General features: G+C 48.6%; 1 protein-coding gene across 1 annotated transcript; it reads left to right on the top strand.

The window, feature by feature from the left end:
• Positions 1 to 2,323: 2,323 nt before the first annotated feature.
• On the top strand, positions 2,324 to 9,340 carry krr1 (KRR1 small subunit processome component homolog; the record flags this gene model as incomplete). The annotated part of the gene is given in 12 exon segments (XM_080518512.1): positions 2,324 to 2,432; positions 3,385 to 3,549; positions 3,552 to 3,559; positions 4,279 to 4,413; positions 4,477 to 4,602; positions 5,554 to 5,637; positions 6,307 to 6,363; positions 7,471 to 7,617; positions 7,619 to 7,642; positions 7,864 to 7,941; positions 8,606 to 8,702; positions 8,783 to 9,340. Coding segments are annotated over 12 exon segments (1,185 nt in total). The 3' UTR covers positions 8,938 to 9,340.
• Between the last annotated feature and the right edge of the window lie 53 nt (positions 9,341 to 9,393).

The raw sequence follows: 9,393 nt of genomic DNA, 5'->3' as shown, positions 1-9,393 counted from the left end.
GTTATCGCGACAACAGTTGTGGGGCAGAGTCGGAGGAACCTTACAAGTAGAACCCAACTATCGTTTTTTACAAAGTAGTGCTTTACATTTCACGAGGCCTTCAAGGCGCCGGGGCAGGAAGTGTCTCAGAGCGGGTTGTGGTGTCCCCCAGGCTGTCCTCCGTGTCCCTGGTGGAGTTCAACTCGTCCCTGCAGCTGGGCCTCAGCATGACGCTGTTCAAGGACCGGAGCTTCACCCGCCGCTACGGCGGCGCCGCCGCGCTGGCCCACGACGACACGCTGTTCTTCCAGGTGGCGCTGCAGGGCGACGGCTCCTTCGCCGCCGACGTGCTGCTGCAGGTGGAGGGCTGCTGGGCCACGGAGAGCCCCGACCCCCAGGACCGCCTGCAGGGCGTCCTGCTGCAGGACGGGTACGTTGACCGGGACCGGGACCTTTAACCGGGACCGGTGACGATGAGCCCCCACCCCCCCCCCCCCCCCCCTGCAGGTGTCCGGTGGACACCACCTTCCAGTGGCTGTCGGTAAACGGGGAGCAGCAGAGCAGCCGGTTCTCCGTCCAGATGTTCTCCCTGCCCCTCCAGCTGCCGCTCTACTTCCACTGCCTGGCCAACGTGTGTGGACACGGGGACACCTGCACCCAGGTGAGACCAGCAGGGACACCTGAGGACGTGTCTGGTTGGGTCCTCGTCTCCAGGTAGCAGCTCCAGGTTCTCCTCTACCGCACTACATCTATAGTAGGAGACTCTAAGGAGACTCGCTGCCGGAACTCTGTGTGGGTCCCCAGTTCTCGCTGCGTGTCTATTAGGAACTTTACGGTACTTCGGTGAATCGACCTTGTTGTTTCATCTTCCTGCAGCGTTTCTATTGGCTGAATGAATATTTGCTTCAACAAGGGAACTTTGTCGTCCTCTGAGCTGCAGTACAGACGGACTGACGGACGTTTCCCTCTGGTTTCAGGACTGCGGCGGTGACGGCGAGCGGCGCGGCCGGCGGTCTGCAGGGCCCCGGGGCTCGGTGGTGTCGGCGGGTCCTCTGGTCGTCACCGGCAGGAAGACGTCGGTCCGACCGGCCGCCGGTGAGTCAACGGGTTTAATTCAGTCTGAACCCTTCAGCCTGTTTCTACACCGACTGGAGGGAAAGTCCTTTGAAGTTATTGCTTTTATGTGTTTTAACAACTTTTTGCAAAAACTATCCACCTGATTTGCTGTAAAACTTCAGGGATGATTTCTCGTCGTCATTAGATTGTAGGAAGTTAACCATTTCTGAATAAATCCCCCAAAATTAAAGAAAACTGTCCCATACAAGCCGGATCAGAGGCGTCTCATGGCGATGAAAGGAGATCGTCTGTTGCCATGGAGACGCTCTGTGTTTCACAGTGAGCTTGCTACCGGACAGGCCGGTTAGCGTTGATACGAGAACCCGACTCTACCGAGTGTAGCTCTATAATGAATCGGTAACCAGGGAGAATGAGGACAAAGAAAAGTCGTTTGAGCTTTGACACGATGATGATGATGATGATGATGATGATGAAGGCTCCTCTGGTGTTGCAGGGACGGTGACGATGGCGTCCATCTTGGCGGGGTCGCTGGGCTTCCTGGGCGTCGCCGTCCTCTCCGTCAGCGCAGCCAAGGCCGCCGTCGTGTGTCACGAGCGGCGGCGGCGGCGCTGCTAGCATGTGACGCTCTGAAAACAAGCGAATGACTGGAAACGTGATTTAGTTAAAAGATTAATATTTGAATTGGTTGAGCGAGAGCGCCACCTGCTGTCTGGATCAGGAAACAATATTGTTTAATTGTTTGGTTGAATTTCTGATCATAAACTTCAAACAGGAACATAAACTCTTATTTAAAACAAATAAAGAGCCAAGATTTGAAATAAAAATAAGTTTTTTGTTGAATTGAGACTTTTCTTCTGCATCTCATTAAGGTTTGTTTTGTTTAATTCACCTTGTGGACGAACTGAAAGGTTCAAAGTTTTAAAAATGTTTCCATCAAAAATACAGTTTTTATTTAGTAGTCAAATCTAATCTGAGTAAAATCAATATATTAGTAAATGTAAGCTAAATATAGATCATATTATGCTTCCATCAGTTGCTCCATTAAAGAATGGAGACGATTCTTATTTGACTTCAAACTGTAGGATTTAGTTGCACAACCAACTGGAGCATGAATGTTTGAACCTTCACCTCATTTTCTTTAATTTTTACTTATTTTAATTTAGATATTCAAGGTTAAATGTCCCGGATGTTTCAGTTCTAAACAGAAGAAAGAATTAATTTTAATACTTTCATTGTTATTGGGATTTAAAAAAAAAATACACGCGTTATGTTCGCGGCGGCGCAGTGGAAGCGGAAGTCGAGCCAAAAGAACCCACGAAGAGCGTTACGTCACTTCCGTTTGTCCAAGATGGCGGCCTCCGTCAGCGGAGAAGCGAGTAAAACACAAACGGGAAAAAACCCAAAAAGACCAATAATCAAGGTAAGATGTGTGTTTAGTGACGTGGAGGACTGACGAGGAGCATTTAAACACGCGTCCGGTTCACAAACGGAGGTGAAGTTTGTGGTTTAAAGGTGTTTTTAACGGCGCTGCTGCGACGCACGCTGCGGAGCGGAGCAGCACGCGACCTGCTGCCCAGATGTTTACTTCTAGTTCGTACATCTGTGTGTATATATATATATATCTGCTGGGAGTCAGAGGGCTTTTCTCATTCTGAAGCTCTAGTTCTAATAATGAAGTTCTAGTTCTAACAATGAAGCTCTAGTTCTAATAATGAAGCTCTAGTTCTAATAATGAAGCTCTAGTTCTAATAATGAAGTTCTAGTTCTAACAATTAAGCTCTAGTTCTAATAATGAAGCTCTAGTTCTAATAATGAAGTTCTAGTTCTAACAATTAAGCTCTAGTTCTAATAATGAAGCTCTAGTTCTAATAATGAAGTTCTAGTTCTAACAATGAAGCTCTAGTTCTAATAATGAAGCTCTAGTTCTAATAATGAAGCTCTAGTTCTAATAATGAAGTTCTAGTTCTAATGAAGCTCTAGTTCTAATAATGAAGTTCTAGTTCTAATAATGAAGTTCTAGTTCTAATAATGAAGCTCTAGTTCTAATAATGAAGCTCTAGTTCTAATAATGAAGTTCTAGTTCTAATAATGAAGTTCTAGTTCTAATAATGAAGTTCTAGTTCTAATAATGAAGTTCTAGTTCTAATAATGAAGCTCTAGTTCTAATAATGAAGCTCTAGTTCTAATAATGAAGCTCTAGTTCTAATAATGAAGCTCTAGTTCTAATAATGACGTTCTAGTTCTAACAATGACGCTCTAGTTCTTGAAGTTCCCTCGGTGTGAGACGGGACGTCCAGTGATAAAGTGTGTCCCCCATGTCCCCTGCAGTGGAGGACAGTGAGCTGCTGAGTGTCCCCGAGGGGTGGACAGAGCCGGGGTTCCGCAGGGAGGACAACCCCCGGGGCCTCCTGGAGGAGAGCAGCTTCGCCACCCTGTTCCCCAAGTACCGGGAGGCCTACCTGAAGGAGTGCTGGCCCCTGGTGGACAAGGTCCTGGGGAGGCGGTGAGCAGCTGGGGGCCACAGGCCCCGCCCACTCATGACCTCATTATCTCACTACTTCACTACCTCATTACTTCACTGCCTCACTAACTCATTACTTCACTACCTCATTATCTCACTACCTCACTAACTCATTACTTCACTACTTCATTACCTCACTACCTCATGACCTCACTAACTCATTACTTCACTACTTCACTACCTCATTATCTCACTACCTCACTAACTCATTACTTCACTACTTCATTACCTCATGACCTCACTACCTCATTATCTAATTTCATTACAACCTCATTACATCACTACATCATTACTTCACTACCTCATTACCTCACTACCTCATTACCTCACTACCTCATTACTTCACTACCTCATTACTTCACTACCTCATTACTTCATTACCTCATTACATCACTACCCCATTACTTCACTACCTCATTACTTCACTACCTCATTACTTCACTACCTCACTACCTCACTACCTCATTACTTCACTACCTCATTACTTCACTACCTCATTACTTCACTACCTCACTACCTCACTACCTCATTACTTCACTACCTCATTACCTCATTACCTCATTACCTCACTACCTCATTATCTCACATTAATATAGTGTCATAGTGACTGAGTGCATCATGATGACCTGTTGTTTGTTAGAATGTTCTGAAAGGAACCAGTTTGTTTGTTTACGTTGTTGTTGTTGTTGTTGTTTCCTCAGCACATCAAAGCGTCTCTGGACCTGATTGAGGGCAGTGTGACCGTCTGCACCACCAGGACGACCTTTGACCCCTACGCCATCGTCCGGGCCCGAGACCTCATCAAGCTGCTGGCCCGCAGCGTCCCCTTTGAGCAGGTGAGGCCCACCGCCGCCACTTCCTGTCATGTGATGCTGATGTCATCACCCCCCCCCCCCTAGGCTGTGCGGATCCTCCAGGACGACGTGGCCTGTGACATCATCAAGATCGGAACGCTGGTGAGGAACAGGGAACGTTTCGTTAAGAGGAGGCAGCGACTCATCGGACCTAAAGGTTCCACCCTGAAGGTGAGAGGGAGAACACTGGAGGGGGAGGGGGTGAACATCTGGAGGGGGGGGAGAACACTGGAGGGGGAGGGGGTGAACATCTGGAGGAGGGGGAGAACATCTGGAGGGGGAGGGGGTGAACATCGGGAGGAGGAGGAGGAGAACATCTGGAGGAGGGTGAGAACATCTGGAGGGGGAGGGGGTGAACATCTGGAGGAGGGGGAGAACATCTGGAGGGGGAGGGGGTGAACATCTGGAGGAGGGGGAGAACATCTGGAGGGGGAGGGGGTGAACATCGGGAGGAGGAGGAGGAGAACATCTGGAGGAGGAGGGGGAGAACATCTGGAGGAGGGGGAGAACATCTGGAGGGGGAGGGGGTGAACATCTGGAGGAGGGGGAGAACATCTGGAGGGGGAGGGGGAGAACATCTGGAGGGGGAGGGGGAGAACATCTGGAGGGGGAGGAGGAGGAGAACATCTGGAGGAGGGGGTGAACATCTGGAGGGGGAGGAGGAGAACATCTGGAGGAGGGGGAGAACATCTGGAGGGGGAGGGGGTGAACATCTGGAGGGGGAGGAGGAGAACATCTGGAGGAGGGGGAGAACATCTGGAGGGGGAGGGGGTGAACATCTGGAGGAGGGGGAGAACATCTGGAGGAGGAGGGGGAGAACATCTGGAGGGGAGGAGGAGGAGAACATCTGGAGGAGGAGGACCAACATGAAATAAGAAGAGAGAAAAGATCTTTATGAAGATAAAGAGTAAATAAATCTAAAGTATCGTTTTTACAAACGACTCCAGTAAAAACTTCGTCCTGCGTCGTTCTCGAGCACAAAGTGGCGGCGGCTTCCTGTCCACTCAGCACGTCACCCACAGTCCTCCTGCTCCTCCTTCTTCTTCTGTGGTGGCGCCACACCGCCCCCCCCCACCAGGGGGCAGCGTGTTGTTCAGAGTGTTGACGGGGTTTGTCCTGCAGGCGCTGGAGCTGCTGACCGGCTGCTACGTCCTGGTGCAGGGAAACACCGTGTCGGCGCTCGGCCCGCATGGCGGCCTGAAGGAGGTGAGCATGTAATAACAACTGTTATTACCGTTTATCACTGGGCCACCGGGAGGAAGAGGTAATAACAACTGTTATTACCGTTTATCACTGGGCCACCGGGAGGAAGAGGTAATAACAACTGTTATTACCGTTTATCACTGGGCCACCGGGAGGAAGAGGTAATAACAACTGTTATTACCGTTTATCACTGGGCCACCGGGAGGAAGAGGTAATAACAACTGTTATTACCGTTTATCACTGGGCCACCGGGAGGAAGAGGTAATAACAACTGTTATTACCGTTTATCACTGGGGCACCGGGAGGAAGAGGTAATAACAACTGTTATTACCGTTTATCACTGGGGCACCGGGAGGAAGAGGTAATAACAACTGTTATTACCGTTTATCACTGGGCCACCGGGAGGAAGAGGTAATAACAGTTGTTATTACCGTTTATCACTGGGGCACCGGGAGGAAGAGGTAATAACAACTGTTATTACCGTTTATCACTGGGCCACCGGGAGGAAGAGGTAATAACAACTGTTATTACCGTTTATCACTGGGGCACCGGGAGGAAGCTCTCTGCTTGTTCCTACAGTTTTTGTTTTATTTTGACAGTCACCATGATAACAATCCAACCTGGTAGTTTTATTTTGTTTGACAGTCACTGTTTGAACTCTTCCTGCTGCAGGTTCGTAAGGTGGTGATGGACACCATGAAGAACATCCACCCCATCTACAACATCAAGGTAAGACCTGGGGGGGGTGATGGACCGGGGGGGTCGGGGGGGGTGTGATGGACCCGGGGTGGGGGGGGGGGGGGGGGGGGGGGGTGAAGCCCGATGAAGACGATTTCCATCCTTGTTCTGGACTTCCTGACAGACAAACTTTCTGAACTGAGGGCTTCTTATAGTCTGGATTATATAGAGATTAAAAGTAGATTATATAGAGATTAAAAGTAGATTATATAGAGATTAAAAGTAGATTATATAGAGATTAAAATAGATTATATAGAGATTAAAAGTAGATTATATAGAGATTAAAAGTAGATTATATAGAGATTAAATAGATTATATAGAGATTAAAATAGATTATATAGAGATTAAAAGTAGATTATATAGAGATTAAAAGTAGATTATATAGAGATTAAAAGTAGATTATATAGAGATTAAAAGTAGATTATATAGAGATTAAAAGTAGATTATATAGAGATTAAAATAGATTATATAGAGATTAAAAGTAGATTATATAGAGATTAAAAGTAGATTATATAGAGATTAAAAGTAGATTATATAGAGATTAAAAGTAGATTATATAGAGATTAAAAGTAGATTATATAGAGATTAAAAGTAGATTATATAGAGATTAAAGTAGATTATATAGAGATTAAAAGTAGATTATATAGAGATTAAAAGTAGATTATATAGAGATTAAAAGTAGATTATATAGAGATTAAAATAGATTATATAGAGATTAAAAGTAGATTATATAGAGATTAAAAGTAGATTATATAGAGATTAAAAGTAGATTATATAGAGATTAAAAGTAGATTATATAGAGATTAAAAGTAGATTATATAGAGATTAAAAGTAGATTATATAGAGATTAAAATAGATTATATAGAGATTAAAAGTAGATTATATAGAGATTAAAAGTAGATTATATAGAGATTAAAAGTAGATTATATAGAGATTAAAAGTAGATTATATAGAGATTAAAAGTAGATTATATAGAGAGCAGAAGAAGCGTTTCTTCCCAGTATGAGGTTGTAAAGTTGCTCCTCTCCAGACGGACTGACCCAGTGCCCCAGTGCCCCCCCCCCCCCCCCCCCCCCCCCCCCCCCCCCCCCCCCACAGACCCTGATGATCAAGCGGGAGCTCTCCAGGGACCCGGAGCTGAGGAACCAGAGTTGGGAACGGTTCCTGCCCAGTTTCCGCCACAAGAACCTCAACAAGCGTAAAGAACCCAAGAAGAAGAACGTGAAGAAGGAGTACACTCCGTTCCCCCCCCCCCCAGCCGGAGAACAAGGTCACAACCCCCACCCTGCCTGTCTCCCTGCCCCCCCCCCCCCACCACCACCATGCTGACCTGTGTGTGTGTGTGTGTGTGTGTGTGTGTGTGTGTGTGTGTGTGTGTGTGTGTGTGTGTGTGTGTGTGTGTGTGTGTGTGTGTGTGTGTGTGTGTGTGTGTGTGTGTGTGTGTGTGTGTGTGTGTGTGTGTGTGTGTGTGTGTGTGTGCGCCCCCTGCAGGTGGACCAGGAACTGGCGACAGGAGAATTCTTCCTGCGACAGAACGTGAAGAAGAGGAAGAAGATGGAGGAGATCAAGGTGGGTGGTGCTGAGCTGCACCTCCAGCAGTGAGCAGTAGGGGGCAGCAGTGAGCAGTAGGGGGCAGCAGTGAGCAGTAGGGGGCAGTAGAGGGCAGTAGTGAGCAGTAGAGGGCAGCAGTGAGCAGCAGTGAGCAGTAGAGGGCAGTAGTGAGCAGCAGGGGGCAGCAGTGAGCAGTAGGGGGCAGCAGTGAGCAGTAGAGGGCAGTAGTGAGCAGCAGTGAGCAGTAGGGGGCAGCAGTGAGCAGCAGTGAGCAGTAGGGGGCAGCAGTGAGCAGTAGAGGGCAGCAGTGAGCAGTAGGGGCAGCAGTGAGCAGTAGGGGGCAGCATTGAGCAGTAGGGGGCAGCAGTGAGCAGTAGGGGGCAGCAGTGAGCAGTAGAGGGCAGTAGTGAGCAGCAGGGGGCAGCAGTGAGCAGTAGAGGGCAGTAGTGAGCAGCAGGGGGGCAGCAGTGAGCAGTAGAGGGCAGCAGTGAGCAGCAGGGGGCAGCAGTGAGCAGTAGAGGGCAGCAGTGAGCAGCAGGGGGCAGCAGTGAGCAGTAGAGGGCAGCAGTGAGCAGTAGGGGGCAGCAGTGAGCAGTAGGGGGCAGCAGTGAGCAGCAGACTGGACGCTGCAGGTTCGTCTCTCCGTCCCGGGACAATGTCCACTGTCCCCCTCGTCCCTCAGGTGAAACAAGCAGAGGCGGTGAGCAGGAAGCAGGAGCGGCGCAGCAGAGCCTTCGTCCCCCCCGCCGAGAAGCCGCTGATGACGAGGACCCGGAGAGGTGAGGCCCCGCCCCCTTCTGGCTGCAGCGTTGACCTCTGACCTCTCTGACCTCTGACCTCTGACCTCTCTGTCCCGCAGCGCCTGCAGACGGGCCGCTGGACATCGTTGCCCTCAAGGACAAGGTGAGGAAGGCCAAGACCAAGAAACTGGGAGCTCCGCCTCCTCTTCCTCCTCCTCCTCTTCCTCCTTCGTCCAGCAGCAACAAGAAGAAGAGCAAGAAGAACAAAGGATAGTGTGTGTGTGTGTGTGTGTGTGTGTGTGTGTGTGTGTGTGTGTGTGTGTGTGTGTGTGTGTGTGTGTGTGTGTGTGTGTGTGTGTGTTAAAGGAGACACGGCGTCCTGACGACTCATTTTGTATTTATGTAAAATAAAGTAGTTTTTGTACCGACGGGACTTTGGACGGAACTTTTCTCTTGGAGGGAAACAGAATCCATGACGTCTTATTGTGAAATGAACCCCAATATGACCCACCCCCCCCCCCGGGCCCCCTGCTGGTCGTTTTGGGCTCGACGGCCTGAAGCTCGACTCTCTATAGTTGGAGAAACTTTTATTTTCCCACAGTGTTTAATCTGAAGTTCTTGTTTTGAAAACTCCCGCACAGGAAGTGCCGAAGCTCCGCCCTCCACTGAAAACAATAATAAAAACAAAACACAAACAAACCCTGACGTTTGCTGGAATCCTTCAACAGAC

The sequence above is a fragment of the Blennius ocellaris genome, assembly GCF_963422515.1.
Source record: "Blennius ocellaris genome assembly, chromosome: 22".
Taxonomy (NCBI): Eukaryota; Metazoa; Chordata; class Actinopteri; order Blenniiformes; family Blenniidae; genus Blennius; species Blennius ocellaris.
This window is presented reverse-complemented; position numbering and strand designations above follow the sequence as displayed.